The sequence below is a fragment of the Poecilia formosa genome, unplaced genomic scaffold, assembly GCF_000485575.1.
Source record: "Poecilia formosa unplaced genomic scaffold, Poecilia_formosa-5.1.2 Scaffold371, whole genome shotgun sequence".
Classification (NCBI taxonomy): Eukaryota; Metazoa; Chordata; class Actinopteri; order Cyprinodontiformes; family Poeciliidae; genus Poecilia; species Poecilia formosa.
Window position 1 is genome coordinate 167,743 of NW_006800310.1, and position 19,636 is coordinate 187,378.

Consider the following 19,636-nt stretch of genomic DNA (forward strand, 5'->3'; position numbering starts at 1 on the left):
CAGGCCCGCCAACCCGTCCCCTGACGCCCTGGGCTCCTTCAAGCCGGTGACGGCCGCCCGCATGGGCGCCCCGCTGCGGCCCCCCGCCCTGAGACCGAAACCCGCGGTGCCCCCCAAAAGCAGCACCCCGCCTCTGGCGCCCCCGCTGGACAAATCCTGCACCATGTGAGCCAAACCAGGCCGAATCAGGCCGACCCGGGCCAAAACTGGGCCAGAAGGAGATCAGGGTACCGCAACGATTCTAATCAACACGAAGGTAGAAAGGGTAGGAAAGGCTTTTAATGTAGTAACAAATTATAATCTATGACATGACCTATGATATGATATGCCATGATATTTCTGTGTCGTCAGGTTGGTGTGTACTCTCTTGGTGTGTAGGAGTTTTCTTTCTCCATGTATCGAAGCATTAATCAAAGGTTAGCTAAAAGAACTGCTGGTGAGGCGGAAAGTCCCGTAAAACGTAGTTTCAGTGAAGTGAATGTCGTGTCCCCAAAGACACCCGATTGGCTGCTGCATCCGCCGCCTGATTGGTCGGCTAATGGAGGACTTGGACGGTTTCCGCTGCTACGCTCAGCCTGGCGCTCGGTGACAGAAAAAACCACAACTTTAATGAATGTGTTCAGCTTTTTAACGACTGTTCGGCCATCTTTACTGAATGTTCGGTGGCGGCCTTCTTGTGTTTGCAGGAGGATGCGGCTCGTCCTCACTTTGTTCTCGTTTGTTTGAGCGAGGCACTGGCTGCGTTTCCATTGCAAACCTTTATCAATATTATACCCATATCGATAAAACACAATTCAAGAACTTCACATTTGTTCACGTGGTAAGTCCGGTTGTTGCTCACATGTGATCTGATGTTTCCTTCAGTTTTGTCAAATACATCTGAAAACCACCTCTTCCTAGTGCAGCAACTTTTTTTAAAAACTGGAGTTTTTTTAAATTCCCGTGTTTCCATTGACCAAATTTATATTCGTAATTCCAATTTGCTAAATTTTACAGACAATGAAAACGCAGTTATTAATGACATTTCTATTACAAATGTGCGCAAAGCTTTGCCGATATTCTGCTAATGTGGAGAGTAAAAACTAATTCGTAATCATCCATTAAGTAAAAAAACAATTAAAATCATACGTAACTAAGTGGTAAGACGCCATCATCGTCCTACCACTTCCTGTCGTTGTCTTTGTTGTTTCCACCAGTAGTAACATCTTGCTGCTGATCACGACTTGTGTGATGTGATGCTTTTCCATCGCCTTTTTACGAAATATGCCAATTTCAAAACAGCAGAAAAAACAAAGCATCCAAGCGCAAAAACTACAGAAAAATGTTTTTTCCAAACTGCCGTGTTTTATTTATTATCGTCATTCCAATTTGTGCAATTTTATGGACAATGTAAAAATGTAAACGCAGCTAGTGTGTCGGTGTATGTGTGTGTGTCAGTGTGTGTGTGTCGGTGTGTGTGTGTGTATGTGTGTGTCGGTGTGTGTGTGTTCGCCCGCCCTCGTCGTGCTCCCCTATAAGTGCAGAATAGATAATTCATGCCTGCCTTGAGTGCCACAACACACGACTGCAAGTCGACAACCTGAGTGCAAAAAGCATGCCACCTCTTCTCTATGTGTGTGTGTGTGTGTGTGTGTGTGTGTGTGTGTGTGTGTGTGTGTTACACTAATGTCACTAGTTAACCTTAAATTCTCCAATAAGCTAACAGGGTGGGGCTCCGTGTGTGAAAACGCCCAAAACTACACTTGAACAGCACAGTGAATGTGGAGTGTTAAACTGGACCGGGCTCTGTGTGTGTGTGTGTGTGTGTGTGTGTGTGTGTGTGTGTGTGTGTGTGTGTGTTTTGGTGAAAGTGCCTTTTTTTTAAACCCTCGTGTTTTTTGGGAGTTGTGAATCCACTCATTTGGAAGAGGATTGTAGCACCACTGGAACAGAAGAATTTAAGACTTTTTCACAGAATTCAGAGGGAAAATAAATAAAATCTGTTTCGTCAGAAATCAAAAGTCACAGTTCTGAAATAGAGATTAAATTCTTATTCAAGTCGGGATTTAAAGATTACAGTCAGAATCCTGAGATTAAAGTCAGATTTTTGTCTTTTTCTTCTATATATGAATATATTCTAAAATATGAATTCTTAGATTGTAGTCAGAATTCAGAAATTGTAATTTGGAGATTAACGTCAGAATTCTCTGTTTTCAGAATTCCAAGATTAACGTCATAATTTCTCTTGTTGCCAGCGGTCCCAGTCCTCTTCCTTACACTCGCGCATGTCCTGACTGAAAGAGCAGCAGCACTCCAAATGAAATATTCATAAAAGTGTTTAGTAGATTCCTGAATTAAGACTTTATCATTAACCCATTGTGACATTGCACTTTGATGTATAGGATTGTGTCCTTGGCATGTAGCATCATGACATGTTGGTGCATTTTACCAGAAGGGGGAGCTCTCTCTGAATGTGTTTGATAATAACAGAATCGGTTTCTGTCTGTCAGTGTTGCTGTATTTGGAAGTCGGAGCTCCGTGAAGCGGAGCTCATATAGCCAAATGGATTGTATCAATGTGTTGTATTTATATCATAAATCAACCTGAATAAATTAGCATTCAAACCACAGACGCACCGCCTCTTCCTGTCCTGCCTTCACTGAGAATCCTGAGATTAAAGTCGACAAAGAGTTAGAATTATGAGATTAAGGTCACAGTTAATTGCATTATTCTGAGATTAAATTCATAATCCTTAACTGAGGTCAGAACTCTGAAATCAATGTTATAAATGATGAGATTAAGATTAATTCTTAGATTATATCAGAATTAATTTATTACTAAAAGTCAGAATTCTAAAATTAAGGCCAGAATTAAAAACATTTTGAGATTAAAGTCGTAATTCCAATAAAGTCAAAATTCTGAGATTGTCATAATTAAGTTAAAAAAGTAACAATTTTAAGTTTAATGTCATAATTCTGAGTTTAATGTCAATTTAAAAAGTGATAGGTCAGAATTAATTAATTTAAAATGTTACAGTTTGAGATCAAAGTCATAATTGAAAAGTTATAACTGTGACATCAAGGTCAGAATCCTGAGATTAATGACAATTTTAAGACTGAAGTGAAAATTCAGAAAATGATTAATTTAAAATGTTATAATTGTGATTTTAAGGTCATATTTCCAGCTTTTTGTCCTCCTCGGTTCCTGGATCTTTGGATCGACGAAACAAAATGTCCAAATGTCAAACACGGTGCAGGAGAAATGACGACAAGTAAACACTAAAGGCTAAAATGAATAAATTAATCTCATCTTAAAGAACCAGAGAAAAACATTTTGGACAGAAGAAGCTTCAGAAAACTTTATTTGGTTTGTAAAACTATAAAACTGGTTTGAAGTTTCGCTGTTTTCAGTGACCAAGCGGTAAAACGGATCAGGAGCTGAAATATTTTTGGTCAGAGAACCGTTCGGACCCGTTGTGAGTTCAGACAGGAAGTGGTTCACCCCTTCGATCCCGGCTTCAGGATGCTGAACGGTTTGCAGTTCCGCAGCGACCCGGAGATCTCCTGCAGGAAGGAAGTGATGTGCTGGTCCTTCTCCGACTTCCTGCCGTCGAAGATGACCACCAGGGTGAAGTGCGGCTCGGGCCGGGTCAGGTAGTAGGTGCTCTGGACCTTGTCGTCGTAGAACTGCACCACCTTGTCGAGAGTGTTGAGCTCGGCGGCGCGGTCGCTCATCATCATGATGACGTTGGGCCAGTGGGTGAGCGGCCGCTCGCCGGACGGCAGCGACACCACCGCCGGGAACTGCTCCACCCCTTTGGGCGCCTCGCGGTACGAGTGCGGGTGGTGGTAGCCGTGGCCCTGGAAGCTCTCCGAGCCGCGGTTGTCGAACACCAGCGACACGTTGCTGGCGTCGTGCTTCCGGATGAAGGCGGAGATCTTACCGTAGAAGTCCGGCGCGGTGCGGGCCGTCAGCGCCCTCATGTCGCACGCCGCCGTCTGCCGGCTCAGAGCCTCGTGGAAGTAGAAGCTGAACTTGGCGAGCAGCGTGGCGTGGAAGCGCTGCAGCCACACGTACAGGTGCGGCGGCTGCACAGCCTTCTGCGACTGGCCGCCGAACAGGTTCTTCCGGGTCTCCTTCTGGCGCTGGAAGAGCTGGGCCCAGGCCGTGAGCTTGGTGTGGGCGCCGTGGAGGCTGAGCAGCGCGGGCAGGAAGTGCCACTCGGACACCTGGGCCTGGCAGCGCAGCAGCTGGGTCACCACGTCCACCTCCGTCTGGAAGCCCTCCTCCACCCGGGCCAGGATCGGGTGGTGGAACCTGCAGCGGAGCCAGGCAGTTCTGGTCGGGTTAACGAGCACAGGTCGGGTCCAGGTGCAACGACTTTATAACTAGAGTTAATAATTATTGTAGTAACTGTTTTTTCTTACGATTAATCATCACAGTCTTAATTGATTAATCAATTCTTTTGATTAATCAACAGGATTATTTGATTAATTGTTTATTTTGATTACTGTTTATTCTAACAATTATTCATCACAGGCTTAATTAATCAATTATTCTGATGATTCATTTATTAATCATCAGAATAATTGATTAATTAAGCTTGATTGATTAATTGATTATTTTGACAAATGAAAATTCCGCAAAACTTGATTTTTTTTTCAGACCAATCAATTAATCGTCTCTTGATTCTTCTGACAATTAACTGATTAACCTGAAAAATAAAATTACATTCTGCAGATTTTTCTTTTAACCACTTAATATGATTTTTTAGACATGCACACAAAAAAAGCAAACAATTCACATCATTCCTTCAGGAAACATTTGACCATTTGTAGCAGAGGATGCATCTGCAGCTAAAAAAATACTTTTAAGCACGAACATATGAAAAGCTCAACCCTTCCTGCTCCATCACGATGTAGGGCTGATCTGTTGACTAGTTTTTTTATTAACCAATTAAAATGAGGCAAAACCTATCATAAAGTTTTTATCTTAAGTGAAAAAAGGAGTAAATTTTTGTCCAATTTTGATGTAATTATTGCTCTTTGTATGTTTTTATTTCACAAATTGGCTGTTTTAAAGTCTGTATTCTCCAGTTAACAAGTAGTCGAGTGTTTCAGTCCTAAAAAGAACTAGTTCACATCAACACGGGGAAAACGTTTTGTTTTGGATATTTTCTGCAGTGGGACACCATTTCGCTGACAGGAAACTCTTCCTGCTTTTTTCCCTCCACCGACCTCAATGTGTCACTTTCTCCTGGAGCTTCTGCTCCTCTAAATATAGCGGGAACATGCTTCATGATGCAGAGGTAGTTAATCATTTAAACCAACACAGCCCAACGCTGCTACATGAGTTTATCCTCAAGCTTCGTGCTGCGAACCGACTCAGATACTGACTTGTTGCTGTATTTGTGCAGCGCGGCCTCCAGCGCAGACACCAGCTCCTCTGAGTTCACGCTCTTCTGGGCGCCCAGCGAGTGCAGCTTCTCGTACAGGTCGGCCATCTCCATGCGGGCCTGGGTGAAGTGGCAGAGCTGCTCCGACAGGTGGGACAGGAGGTCCTCCAGGGAGGAGGAGGAGGATGATGAAGAGGAGGCGGAGGGCTGGCTGTGGCGCCCCATGGTCACCACCTTCCTGAGCTCGTTGTACAGCGACGTGTAGACGGTGCGGATGGAGTCTTTCCGGCTGAAGAACGACTGGCCACCTGTACAGGGAAGACCAGAGAAAATCTGTATTTTTATCTGTATTTTTTTTTTATTTCACCGTTATTTAACCAGAAAAGTCCCACTGAGATCATAAACCTCTTCTTTTTTTTTTTTTCAAAGCTGCTGATTTGGACAGACTGTCGCATCTTAATGCAGCAACTACAGCGCCATCTGGTGGCGGCTTTCAGCAGCCTTAACTGCGTTAAAATAATATTTTCCACTTAAATAGTGAGTTCCTCTAAATCTACAACTATAAACCCGGCTGTTATAGTTACTTATGAAGCATAACAGATGAAATATTGACAAACATTTTGATGTGTAACGACAACATTTGACAAAATGTAATGTTTACTGGTGTCTTTTATGACTACTTTTATGATGTGAAGCACTTTGAACTGCTGAAATGTGCTGCACAAATTAACTTGATTGATTAAACATCTCAGATCAAAAACACTTTAACAATAAGAAAAGTTCATTCATCTTACACTCAATATACAGAGAAGCACAAAAAACTTTACTTTTCTATAAGATACATATATAAAATGCATTTTTTTAAATCAGAGTTTCAGTTATTCGTCTCATTTTTATTATTATTATTATTTATTTTTTTTACCAGAAATATTTATACTTTTGTTAAGTTGTACAGAATATGGTGGGTTGCCATTTGGGCTTTTTGTTTCTCTCAAGATCATTCAACACGGCTCAGCAAATCCAACTCTGGCTACATAAAATGAAGGTTTCTGAATGGCCTATTTAAAGTCTGGACCTTAAATAGACCATTCATGCTATAAAACACTCTAATTTTAATTAAATTAAGCTGCTTTGCAAAGAAAAGTGGCACTAAATGTCTCCATAGTTCTATAAACCATCACGATAAACAGGCTGATGGTCATAAAGTTTTGCCCGTTGGTGTGTCGTATTTTTGAAGATTAGTTTTTGATTTATTCGGCCGTGTTTGTGATTTTAATTATTTCTCGGCCACGTTTAAAGCGGATCTTCCAGGTGAGCGGTTACCTATCTTCTGGCCCAGGAACGTCAGGCTGTGGTACACCTTCTCCGCGGCGGCCAGGTGAGCCAGCGCCGCCAGCAGGGAGCCCCAGATGGCCCCGGAGCTCCGGCTGCTGTCCTTCTCCTTCTCCACGTAGTCCTTGGCCCGGTCGAAGGAGAACATCCCTAGCTGAGCGAAGAAGCTCTCCAGGATGGCTCTCTCTCGCGGGACGGGCCGCAGCTCCTCCACCTCCGCCATGGCTCCGGGCTGCTCGGTGTTAGCCAACAGGCTGAGATTTACACAAGAAAAGAGCGTAAATGTTCATATTAAACTAAAAAAAATGCGAAAAATATGAGCTGGAAAAACACATATGCTGTTTTAAGTGTTAGACTGGCTAACCGTTTATCGTTCCGACGCCATTTTGGCAAAACCGGATGTAAACATTACGGAAAGCTAAGAAGGACAAACGAACTCCTGGGAAGAAAGCGATTGAATTTTGACGATGCCTGATAAGAAACCTTTGACCCTCAGTGTTACCAGAGGTGAGTAGAGTATCCAAAAAAATTTCTCAAGTAAGAGTAAAAAGAAGCCACACAAGAAGCTGCTCAAGAGTGAAAAAAAGTTTGAAAAGGCGACTCAAATACTGAGTAACTGATCAAAACACCAATAATTCAATATTTAAAAATTACACAATCAAACCAACCAAAACATAAAATTATGTGGAAATTTTGGTATATTAAAAAGCAAAATGAAAATAATCTAAAAAGCAGAATTACAAAATTACGAAGTAATTACGAGTATTGCCACGTTAAGAAAACTAAAGTATATAATTATAAGAATAAAGTCATAATATTCTGACTCAAAAGACAAGTAAAACTTTATTCTAGTAATGTTTAGACTTTATTCACATATGGTAATTTTACTTTATGTTTTTGTATTTTCTTACTATGGCCCTAATACTCCGTCATACAAAATAATATAAGCAGCCAAAACTTTGGAAATTGAGTTGGAAAAACCATTGTCCAAATCAATTTCTAAAAGTAAAAAGTACAGCACAGTAAAAATTACTTTAGTAAATAACTAGTTACTATTGAACTCCAAACTCAGTGTTGCCGACTGTTAACATTCAGTCATTGGGATGTTCTGAACTAATAGCCGTTTAATTTTGCTTTACTTATCCAACTACACAGAATGGACAGTTAAAGCAGTATTACTGCTCACTTTAAACTTTATTAGAATAGAAATTTTGAATAATTTATTAGTATAGAGCTACATAACTAGTGATTTATTAGGTCTACCCTACTCTCTGTCTGTGTCACACAAAAATCTGTGTGTGACACAAACAGAAACATATATACGATGCATAAAGTTATATTTAGTACATTTAAAATGGTTTGATTGCTTCTTTTCTTTCAGTCAGATTCTTTCACACAGATATCTTCTGAGTACAAAACTGCAAACTGAGATTTATTCCCAAGTCTCCTGAAACATCTCCAAAGCAACAACCTCATCTCACAAGAATCTTCTTCAAAGGATTAAAGACATCACTGTTCTGTCTGCTGCTCTGACTTTATCTGTGACACAAAATCATTTTTCTCTACAGAGAATCCTGGTTTGTCCCACAGCAGTGGAGCCAATGCAATTACGTCCCTTCACTGTGATTGATTAAAATAATTTGAATCAGTTGTCTTTGCAAAGAGAAGCATAGAACATTCTCCACTGGAAAAATTCGTGGAAATATTATCATTATAAAGTTTATTTGATAGGGACAGACACACATCGACATAGACAATCTGAATAAAACAACTGTACACAGGACACTTTGTGTTTCTGTATACAGCAGTAAAAAAATAAAGAGCTTTAATATGAGAGCTGCTGTCCATCAGTAAATTTAGATGTCGGTTATTTGGATATGTGAAATAGCCTGAGGCAAATAGATGACAATAAAGACAACACAAAGATTTTACAAACAATCTTCCAGGTTTGTTCTGGTTCTCATCTGCTCTTGATTATCTTTAGATTTGAGCACGATGTTTTGCTTCTTGAGGTTTGTAGCCTAATTCATGCTCTACTTAAGGCATTTCTTGATTCTGTATGTTTGATTTTAATCTAAGGAGTGCAGTTTGTAAAGCTACCGTCAAAAATTAATGATTTGGGTTATTTTGCCTATCAAAAGAAAAAATGGGGGCAAATGTTTCAGTCATATTTTCACCATAGTATTCCTTCATTTATAAATGTCACTGTTTCAAACTGAATATCTTATCAAGATGAATGAAAACTAAATATTTATCTCCCAGCAAAATATTTAGTTAGAAAATTAAATAATTAGCCATCAAGCTAAATATTTAGCTTCAAATTAATTATTTAGTTTGACTAGTGTGGAGATAAATATTTAGCTTGCTAATAAGTATTTAGCTTAAACTAATACTCAGAAATAAATTATTTTGAAGCTGAATTCTTTAGCGTCTTAGGTAGCTAGTTAAGTAATTATTAAATTTGATAACTATGTATTTAGTTTAGAGCTAAATATTTGGATTTTGGAATAAATATTTAGCTAGTTCCAATATTTAGCTTGGATCTAAATAACATGTTGAAAATATGACTGAAAAATTAACCCACAGGCTAAATAACCCAAATTATTGCTGTAATTTCTGACAGTGTAACTTTACAAAAGGTAACTAATCAGAAAGTGGTTTGATGTTAAATCGAGTCAAATTTTATTATTCACAATTTAATGAGAGCAGGAATTTGTTTTCATTAAGGAGCAGGTTGGTTTGGATCACTTCTTTTCTCTCATTAAATAATTATTTTAAATAGATTTTTGTATTTACATACATTTGTCTGGAATTATAATTACTGAAAGTAGTTGTTACAGAACTTGGATTCTGTTTAGAAATCAGATTAAAACCAAGCTTTCCCTGGAAAGCATGTGTTGTAATTAAAAGTATGACCCACTTTTCTGCAAACTCTTCAGGATTTCCCTAAACTGCTGATTGTAAACATCATTTTAATAACGAGGTTAGTATTTCTTTTATGAATCCTGTGGATGCTAATAAAACATTCCCTGAATTTGGCTCCAGATGGGGAGGATCTTCGTTCCATTTAAAAACGGTCAGCTGCTTAAAAAAAATCTCAAACCACATTTGCTCTCATCTCCATCAACACTTCTTCGCCTGGTAGGTCAAATCCCTCTGCAGACATGTGATTCAGCATCATTTTTCAGCTCATTTATTAGATTTTTAAAGTATAACTGTCCTAAAGTGAAGCTTGCTACCAATTTAAAAATTGCTAATTTCAAAGAGTAAAATTAACCCTACTGTTATACCATTTCAGTTCATTTTTCCAAACTAATTTGGCTGATTTGTTTCTATACTAGGTGTTTCTTCTTACTTTTCAATGCTGTCTTTAGTGTTCCTTTGTAATGTGATCACATCCAACCCTCCAGCTGAAATGCTAATCTTAATCCTTGTATCTTATTTTTTTTGGTAAAATAATGTTTTTGGACATCCAGATGCAGAATTTCTAATTAGAAACTAATTTCTTTATTGTGGAGATATTTAGCTAAAACCTGTCTGTCTCTATAAGTTTAATTTTTCTCTGATATTTCACAAAACAATCAGCATGTCTGGTTAAAAGTTTTAATCTACTCATAAGGAGCATCAATATTATATTAGTTTTGGACTTTATGTATTTGAATTTTTTTTTTTTTCAGGAAATAATTATGCAATACATAAATACAAGCATTTTTAAACACAACTAAGTCGAAAATTGTACCAACAAAATCACAACATAAATAATATTGAAACAGAAGTTAAGAGAACAACTCTGAATTGTGTTGTTATGTTGAAGCTTTTGTATTTATTGAACCATCTAGGCCACCGTATGAATCAAAATCCAGAACAAGGAAAAGTTCAAGAAGGTCTTTCAGGACAGAGACGCGTTTCTGCCAACTTCCTGAAAAGAGCCGAATTTCCCATCACTACTCAGGATCTTTCTGAGACATTAGTACTTCAATCCTGGAAATGTTCATCAGGTGACAGAAGGCCGACTTTGTAACCGTCTTTATGCAACTCTGAAGGTTCAGGTCAGAGTTTATCACTACACCCAGATGTCAACCTGACCTCTAGTTTCTATCTGTAATAACTGAAGCTGTGTGTTAACTTTAGACCTAAAAAGAGTTAATAACTTCAGTTTCTGTTCAGCTGGAGAAAGGTATGGGACATTTATTGGTTCTAAGCTTCTGTTTGGAGTCACCATGTAGGCATTAAATGGAAGGGAGCCCAGGCTGAACCTTGGGGGACCCCACTTATGACTCTTCTCCACTCCAATGATAAGTTTCCTATTGACCTAAAGAAATCGCTGCTCTTTGTGTCAGACTGAACGTATCTGATAGTTTTCAAAGTGTCTGCAGTCTGATTTTATCCAACCTTTACGTCATTGACGTGAGACGTGTCATAATCTACATCAGAAGACGCTAGATGCGATAAACCCGACATAAACAATGGCTGAAAATTATAATAACGAACTGATGAAAGCAGTCTGAGTCAGTGAACGCATCACATCCCAGTGCAACCAGTCTGGTCCAACCCCACATCCTAAAGGCCGTTTCTATTAACTGGGTTTCCTTCATCTTGCTTTGATTTTGTGACAATCCTGTCGGCTTCCCTTGCTGAAAATACTTTAAAAGCCCTTCATAGACATTAATAAGGGCGGCGGCCATTATTAATGTCATAAACAGAGCGCTGATGTTTAACATCTCCGTTCTTCTTCTGCACATACGGGTCGCTTTGGGGTCGTAAACTGTTCACCTAGAAGTCTGACTGGTCGAGATTAACTAGAACAAACAACCACGCAAAAATACATATATAATGGAACTGAGGATCAAGACCTGCTGTGTGAGCTTATACGGAGCTCAACTGCGGTCATAAAGTTTGTTCAAAAGAAAAATAATTTTAATTGAAAAAATATTTTGAAACTGAAAAATGTCTGAAACTGAAAGAAGCCTTGAATCTGAAAAAAATATTTCTTTTTATTTTCAATATTGTTTTCAGTTTCAAAGCTTTTTTTTAAGTTTATAATCTTTAATTCTAAAATCTTATTTTCAATTTCCAAATCTTTTTTCATCACTTTCAAATAATTTCTTTCCAGTTTCAGACTTTTTTTCAGTAATTAAAACATTTTTTCTTTTGAAAATCTTTTTTTTTCCACTTTCAATTTTCTTTTCTTTTGAATAAACTTTATGTCCCCAATTTAGCTCCATAAACAGCTTCTGTGTGATCTGACCAACACACACAATTCCTTTAAAGGTCAGTAAGACCCATAGAACCCTATGATAAACTCAAAGCGTTGTCATGGGAACGGGAAACGACCAACCAGCTGTTGGGAGCTTGTTTAAAGTCATCTGATTGGAGTATTTGTTTCCGCTGGGATTTTTCTGGAGACAGAGCGCCGTTTGTGCTCTGGTGCTTTTCCTGCTGTTGGGATGCGATCCTGTCACATGGGACCACAGCAGAGAGATCTTCACCAGTGAAGCTTTGAACTACGTGCTGCTAGAAGCACAAGAGAAAATGGTGAGCTTACTATGTTCTACCTGTGCTTTCTGTAGCTTTCTATAATATTGCTCAGGTCACACTGAGATTTTGGACTTTTGTTGCTTTAAACTCTTTCAAATGGATTCAATGTGGTTTTCCACCAAAATCTACAAAAAGGAACCGTTGCCTACATTTTATTACCTTAAAAAGTGACCAATTATGCTTCATGAACAGGTTAGAATAAGTCTATGTTCATTACAGCTGACATTTCATTTTTTTGCAAAAAATCTCAATTCAGAGTGAGATGTTTTAGGAGAAAGTGGTTTCTGGATAGAAAGTTGACAACAAAACACTTGTCTTTTCCAGCAGCCATTGTACAGCACACGCAGTGGTAAAACCAACTGACCAAACGTGCTGTAACTCTCCTTGGATTGCTAGATAACAGGGCAGTGCCTGACGATTTGTGACTTTACATTCCATTGGCTTTTGAAACAGATAATTTTCTAGACACCAAAATATCTATTTTAGTTTATTGGTCCTTATGGGTTTAAAAAAAGAGGGTCTGGTGCTGAAACTAATCAGTTTCGTAGGAATTTGCAGCGTTAGATGAACGTAGCTGTGCACAAGGCACTCACTCAGACAACTAGTTATGTCATTTAATAATTAATAAATACCATTCATTAATGGTATTTATTGAAATACCATTAATAAATATTTTATATACAATTTTTATGTTGCTAAAGGTACACAGAAGCAATGTATGGTGATCTTAATGACATTATAAACACTGGCTTTTAGATATTTGTTAAAATAAAACAGACACTGTGAAAAAAAATAAACCAGCAACTGTTTTATTTTATAAAAAGGATTACATCTACGGAATACATGAAGCTACAAATAGCTACACTAAAATTAAATACGAGCTGTATTTATGGTTACTGTCACTTTAAGAGACAAGCTGTTGGCGGAAATGAGTCCGGCACTCAGATTCATCCGCCGGCGTATTTCCCCTCTGGACAACGGTCATCGCGAAGCTTCAGACGAGGACCTGCTCGTTTTATTAATTACCATTCTGCTAAAAGTAGTTAATTTGTCTCCATATTTTCAAAAGGAATAAAACTAATTTTGTATAAAAATAAATCAAACGGTTAAATTTTGATGTTACATCGAGAGGGAGTGATTAGGATGGCTCCGATGGAAACCGGTGAGTCAAAACACGTCTTAAATTTCGCAACTTGTCAATATTAAACCGTTTTATGCCACAAACTAGTCGACAAAATCAAATCAAGAGAAAATATGTATAGATGTTCAAAGAGAATGAAATCCTATTTACTATTTCAACCCGGGTAACTAAAGACGAACCTAATTTTTCTCGTCACCTCGAGGAGAAAATATAGGTTTTTATCGAAGTAAAGTTAATGACGCCACCTAAAAAGCAACCTAACACATTAAACTTTGTTTATTAGTATAGAGTGTGTTTGAATGAATTAAATGCCACCTTCCTTCAGCAGCAAAACTGACGGTCCTTTTTAAGTAATTTATTCAGTCACATCCTCTTTTTTTACCAGCGTTTCTTCATTCAAGTTTGAGTTAATTATCTAATATTTCACTCTACAATATTTTAGTAAACAGAATAAAAACTGCAAGGTACCGAGAAGTCGAGGCTGCATCGCAAGCCCAAATCATCATCCCTCCACTGCCGTGCCTCATAGCTGGTGTGGAGTTTGGTGTTGTTTTGGTGCACATGTCTAAAGAAACGGTTTCCAAACTTTGTCATCTTTAGGGGAAGATATTTAGCATCTATTTTTGCATTTACACATGAACAAACGGCAGTTAAACAAAGAAAATGACGATAAGAAATAATATTTCTGCCGTTGTTTGGCGCCCCCTCTAGCACAGCGCCCGTATGGTGGAAACAAGTCTGTATTTATTATATGAAAAAATCTGTTCTCTGCAGTTGCACCTCTCTATCATCATGGACTCTGAGAACAACGTCCTGTCGAAGGAATACTTCAAGATGATGACGGATATGATCGTGCTGTGCATCACCCTGGCGCTGTCGCTGTCCTTCTGGATCGTCTCGCTCACCATGAGCGCCGTGTCCGGTGAGCCGCCGCAGGGATCAGCTCAGAACTTACCATGTAAAACCAAACCGTGAAACCATGCGCCTTCCCAGAATCGATCTGAAGCTGCTGCCGTTTCAAAACCAGGTCATGGATATTCAACAGTCCACTTGAAAATATTAAAAATGATATCTGATAGCTAGAGCAACATGGATGTTTTTAAAGTTTTAAATTGGGTATTAATGTTGCTTTGTTAGGGCTGCAACTTACAATTATTTTAGTAATTATTCGGATGAATAATCAATTAATCAAATGAACAATTTGACGCATTCTGCATTTAACGACAAAACTTTCAGAATAAGAAAAAAACATTTTTTTTTGCCTAACATGCAATACTGTACCATTTCTCTAGTGAACGCTTGATCACTTGTAGATTAATTGATACATTTTTGCATTAATCAGTTAATAGTTGAAACCAGTTGAAGTTGGTTTAATTTAGTTCTGGGTCACAAATATTTACAGACTTTTTTTTAACTTAAATGTAAATACTTTTCATGAAATTTAGGCTTAATTTCTGCTCCAGTATATTGTTCTTTAACTCCAGTTAACGATTAATCAATTACTAAATTAGTTAGCGATTATTTCAATAATCGATTAATTATGATTAATCATTTCAGCCCTAGTTTATGTAAGTGCAAAATGTCATTTTTATAAGTAAATTCTCACAGAAGGCTATAAAAATTGAGAAAGTGGAAATATTGCCACAGCATGATGCTGCCTCCACCATGGAGGATATTTAAGGAGCTGAATGGAAAAGTTTGAAAACTCACCTGGAAAGTTCTTGAATTTTATTGGGAAAAGTGTTGAACTCTGTTATTTTCTACACCTATGGAGGCTTGTTTCTGTTTCCCAAAGGGAACCTGCAGCCGGTGTCACCATGGCGATGGTTGTTCTCCATCTTGGTTCCCCTCATGCTGACGAGCCGAGCGCTGAAGAGACGCAGCCTGGACCGGTCCGGAGCGCTGGGCGGTGAGTTGGCGCCGACGCTCAGAGGGAAAAAAATCAGTTTTACTTCCAGGTTCCTCTGCAGACATTTTTACCCGTTATCGTTTCCTTAACAGCTCCAGCTCAGGCAGATCAGATTTTTAAATCTGATTTTGGTCTGCACTTTGACTAGGCCGCTCAACTTTGTAGTTCCTGAAATCTAACAAATTCCCGTTGGGAGTTTCATTCGAACACTAATAAAATGAGTGAATTCTGATCTAAAAACCTTTTCTGGACGGTTTTAATGGCGATTTAAGCAGCTGACATCATGAGGTCACTCAACACATTCTCCATTTGGTCCGGTACAGATTTCCTCCTTCCCATGAAAACCTGTCATGTCGTTTCCTGTCATGTCGTTTCATCCCATGATAAGCTGCAGCAGAAACTTTTCAGGAAACGAAACAATGCGTGCTGTGTTCACAACGCCTCCAATGAGCCGATAAACTGTGTTAGATTATTCTGAACTTTGGCTCAGAAGATTCTGGTAAGACGCTGCTTACACCGTAGCCTCACTAGACCTAAAACGGCTGCAGCTGTACTCGTCTTGCGTCATTCTGCTTCCATAAAAAAACCCACAGATTTAGATCAGACAGCAGCAGAACACTAACCTTGAAAAGGTCAGAGGTCAGCCAACACTTGGACACAGAGGCTCGTTGTTCTCTGAGGTTCTGGTGATTCTGAGCGTGAAAATCAGACATTCTGCAGTTAGAGCTCAGGTCGCCATACTTTGGGAAAAAGATGTTTTTTCATTTTCTTCTGTTGATTTCCTCCTTATATGGATTTATTAGAAACGTCGTTTTTATTCCGGGACAATTATACAACATGAAACTACATCAACTTTTAAAGGAAACAGGTGAATCAGTTTGAGTTTATTGTGGGTTTTAACAGTTTAGGCTCAGATATGATCCTGAATCTGGTCTGTTTTTCTTGAAAATAAATAAAATATCTTGAATTTTTATCTGTCAACTTGTTTTCTGATCAGACTATTATTGGGTGATGGAAACTATGTTTGAAGGAGCCGAGTTGTGGCTTTTAGACTCCATAGCGACACTGTTCCAACTGTCAGGCACGGCGGTGGCAGCATGGTGGAGAAGCTCTGATTTGGTTCTGTTTGCTATTTTTCTGAATATTTGTTCATATTTCTCTCGCATGTTTGGAGAACTGTTTCCTCTGATTCTGCATTTTTGCTTTTTTGGACAGTTGTGATGTGTAACCATGGCAACAAGTCTTTTTTTTTATTATTTTACATCTGGGAGCAGCTGATTAGCATCTCAAAGCTCAAATAACAGCTGAGGAGTTGAAAATGAAGTTAGTCATGGATGCAGAGAGAGGAAGATGAAGTTCATTCATCATAACGATCTGATCCCCTACTCCAGCGTCCCTCCACCCAGACAGCAAAAGCAAAGGAGGTGGAGCAGCGCTGCTCATCCAGCAGGACATGTTACTATGGGATATTGCCTCTGCTGACTGGATATCGAGCAGTTAGGATGGTGATGACACCGTCTTCAGTCAGAAGTCTCTTCTGTTATGTTGCAACACTGACTGCTACTGGAGATCCCGTTGCAAATGGTTCAAACGTGGCCACAGAGATCACAAACACTGAGAACCACAACGATTTGATTTTCAGTTAGAAAACGTAGTGGCAGAAATCTGTCTTCACAGCATGATGCTGCCACCACCATGCCTGACCTCAGCTCCTGTAAACGACCTGCCTGTGACACGTCTGACCAGAAAACGGATTTAAGAGAACCGCTGCACCGAAGACAAATAAAAATAAATATACAGAAATAAATCAACCTGATACACAGGTTACCTCATGCTTCACCTTTGACCTTTGCAGCTCTCCTGGTGGGCTTCGTGCTGACGATGGCCAACCTGAGCTTCTTCTCCGCCCTGCTGGCATTCTTCTTCACCTCCAGCCGGCTCACCCGGTGGGGCGCCGAGAAGAAGAAGAAGATAGACGCCGAGTATAAAGAAGGTGAGACCATGTAACTGCGATGATGTCACAGTTCTCCTGTGACATCATCGCACTTCAGGGAGCTTTGTAACCGACAGCCATCTTGGTAGACAGTTGCTATGACAACAATAAACAAGCCACAAGCTTACAACTAGATCTCGCCTCATTCCTAGCTTATAAATATCATAAGGACATTACAGCTGTCTGAGTTCTCTGCACTCCTCTGTAAGACAAATATCAGTGATATTTACTGTAGTACTTACTGAAGAACTGGCAAAATTAGCTTAGCTGACGTAGCTTTTACATGTTTGTTACTGCATGTACTCCAACAGCAGCCATTTTGTTCAGGTTTGTCTTTCATATTGACCACATATTTTCTTTTTGTTGGTTTGAAGCCATGAGTTCGCACTGCCATTGCCTACCAAGATGGCGCAGGTCACTTCTGATTCAAACTTATTATTTATTGTTAAATAAAAAGTTATGAAGCTGAAGGTTCTGTTGCCAGGCGGTCAGAGGAACTGGGTCCAGGTTTTCTGTAACGGCGGCGTTCCTACTGAGCTGGCGCTGCTCTACATGATCGAGGTAAAAACACGAACCAGCCGCTCGCCGTCAGGCTCCGCCCCCTCGCTCACCGCCGCCGCTCTGCTGCAGGTCGGCCCTGGAGAGATTCCGATCGACTTCGGGAAGCAGTACTCGGCCTCCTGGATGTGCCTGTCGCTGCTGGGCGCGCTCGCCTGCAGCGCCGGCGACACCTGGGCGTCGGAGGTGGGGCCGGTCCTCAGCCAATCACAGCCCAGACTCATAACCACCTGGAAGGAAGTCCCAGCAGGTGAGACACCTCTTCAGGTCCAGGGCCTAGTCAAAGTCCAGAGCAAGATCCTGGAGACGAATGAACAACAAGTAAAGGTTTTCACTCAGCCGAATGCAAATGCAGGCCACACTTTTCAGATTTTATGTGTTAGAAGAACAAAGGCGTAAATGATTAATCAGATTAATCGATTGCTGAAATAATCAACTAATTTCAAGAGATGCAAATTTCCTCTGTTCTGCTCTGATCAGGTAATCTACTCTGGATTAGATTATAAATTAAATGATTAATCTAAATAATTGTCAACCAGTTTACTAATCAGGACTCTGAGAACCACACACTGAGCAGTAAATGAGCCAAAACTGTACAAAAATGATCAACAATCGTTTCATTTCTGAAAATTAAATTATTTTTAGAAAATATTTTTGTACCTGAAAATACAAATATGGTCTGAATTTTCTAGAATCTCTTTTGAGATTTATTACTCAGGGTTCTGTCAGCAAATGGCCTCCAAGTCTGAATTCTCCAATTAACAATCAATTAATTAAATTAGTTGATGATTACTTCAATAATCGATTAATTGTACTACTCGTGATTAATCGTTTCAGTTCTGTAGGTTTAAAGACTCTGAAAAGCTTCCTGAATGTTTTTTTTTTACCGTTTCCTCCAGGAACTAATGGAGGCGTGACTCCGGTGGGACTGGCGGCCAGCTTCCTGGGCGGGGCCACGGTGGGCGTGGCCTACTTTGCGACACAGCTCCTGGCGGTGGGTGACCTGCAGCTGGCCGACCCGCAGTGGCCCGTGGTTCTGTACGGCGGCGTGGCGGGGCTGCTGGGCTCCATGCTGGACTCTCTGCTGGGCGCTCACATGCAGTACTCAGGTCAGTTGACGCTCGCCGTCTGGTTGCCGGGTTAAAGCCGCGTTCACCAACCCGCTGCCCTCTGCGCCCGCAGGCTTCGACTCCAGCATCGGGAAGGTGGTGAGCTACGAGTCGGCCACCACCAGGCGGATCTGCGGGAAGCCCATCATGGACAACAACGCCGTGAACCTGTTCTCCTCGGTGCTGGTGGCGCTCTTCCTGCCGGGCCTGGCCTGGGGCCTGTGGCCCCGGTAGGCCGAGGATACGGACTGTGTGTTTCTGATCATGAGGATTAGCATCATCGTTTGGTAAATTCATTCCTACAACCTGCAGAGAAACGATTCAATCATTGACGTCACAAAACGAGTTAAAATCACTGAGTTTAATAAACTACTGATCATTCTTTGTAAATCTGCTCCGACTCTCTGATTAAATCTTTCACAGCTTTCCATATCTCACATCTAACAGTTCAGGAATGTAACGCTCAAAACTCCGACCTTTATCTGCTCAGTGAACGCACCACGAAGAAATTCGCTCATTTAAAACTTTTGCACAGAACTGCCATCATGTTGAGTGAAACATGTTATCCTGAAGGTGCAGTGGCGCATAGTAACCACCAGGTGGCGCCTTTCCATATGCTCCTACGATGATGCATTCAGGGGATTTATGTAAAAGAAAGCGCCGTGGAGGCAACAGGAGGCTT

General features: G+C 40.1%; 3 protein-coding genes across 11 annotated transcripts in view; 2 read left to right on the forward strand and 1 right to left on the reverse strand.

Moving 5' to 3' along the window:
• Positions 1-1,305, forward strand: part of LOC103154027 (SLIT-ROBO Rho GTPase-activating protein 1) — a 27,329-nt gene extending 26,024 nt beyond the window's left edge. For 4 of the 5 annotated variants that reach the window (XM_016662378.1, XM_016662380.1, XM_016662379.1 and 1 more), the window contains exon 23: positions 1-1,305. This exon is cut by the window's left edge and continues 272 nt beyond it. In XM_016662378.1, coding sequence (XP_016517864.1) covers positions 1-169 — 169 coding nt within the window. In that variant the 3' untranslated portion in view covers positions 170-1,305. The other variant, XR_001659080.1, reaches the window with a different exon arrangement.
• Positions 1,306-3,314: 2,009 nt separating this feature from the next.
• kics2 (KICSTOR subunit 2) lies at positions 3,315-17,210 on the reverse strand. 3 transcript variants are annotated; one of them, XM_016662394.1, is made up of 4 exons: positions 17,123-17,210; positions 6,698-6,960; positions 5,376-5,682; positions 3,315-4,296 (listed from the first exon to the last, which is right to left on the reverse strand). In XM_016662394.1, exons 1-4 carry the CDS (start codon positions 17,125-17,127, stop codon positions 3,477-3,479), a joined length of 1,395 nt encoding a protein of 464 aa, XP_016517880.1. In that variant the 5' UTR covers positions 17,128-17,210; the 3' UTR covers positions 3,315-3,476. The 3 variants fall into 3 exon arrangements, with proteins under 3 accessions (XP_016517880.1, XP_016517879.1, XP_016517881.1); XM_016662393.1 differs by having other exon boundaries at positions 3,315-4,317; XM_016662395.1 differs by lacking the exon at positions 17,123-17,210 and adding an exon at positions 7,071-7,132 and having other exon boundaries at positions 3,315-4,317.
• On the forward strand, positions 9,828-19,382 carry tmem19 (transmembrane protein 19). 3 transcript variants are annotated; one of them, XM_016662404.1, is made up of 8 exons: positions 9,828-9,847; positions 14,160-14,307; positions 15,181-15,294; positions 17,150-17,287; positions 17,772-17,848; positions 17,918-18,095; positions 18,745-18,954; positions 19,028-19,382. In XM_016662404.1, exons 2-8 carry the CDS (start codon positions 14,178-14,180, stop codon positions 19,186-19,188), a joined length of 1,008 nt encoding a protein of 335 aa, XP_016517890.1. In that variant the 5' UTR covers positions 9,828-9,847; positions 14,160-14,177; the 3' UTR covers positions 19,189-19,382. The 3 variants fall into 3 exon arrangements, with proteins under 3 accessions (XP_016517890.1, XP_016517891.1, XP_007575228.1); XM_016662405.1 differs by lacking the exon at positions 9,828-9,847 and adding an exon at positions 12,221-12,241; XM_007575166.2 differs by lacking the exon at positions 9,828-9,847 and adding an exon at positions 13,186-13,406.
• The last annotated feature ends 254 nt before the right edge of the window (positions 19,383-19,636 follow it).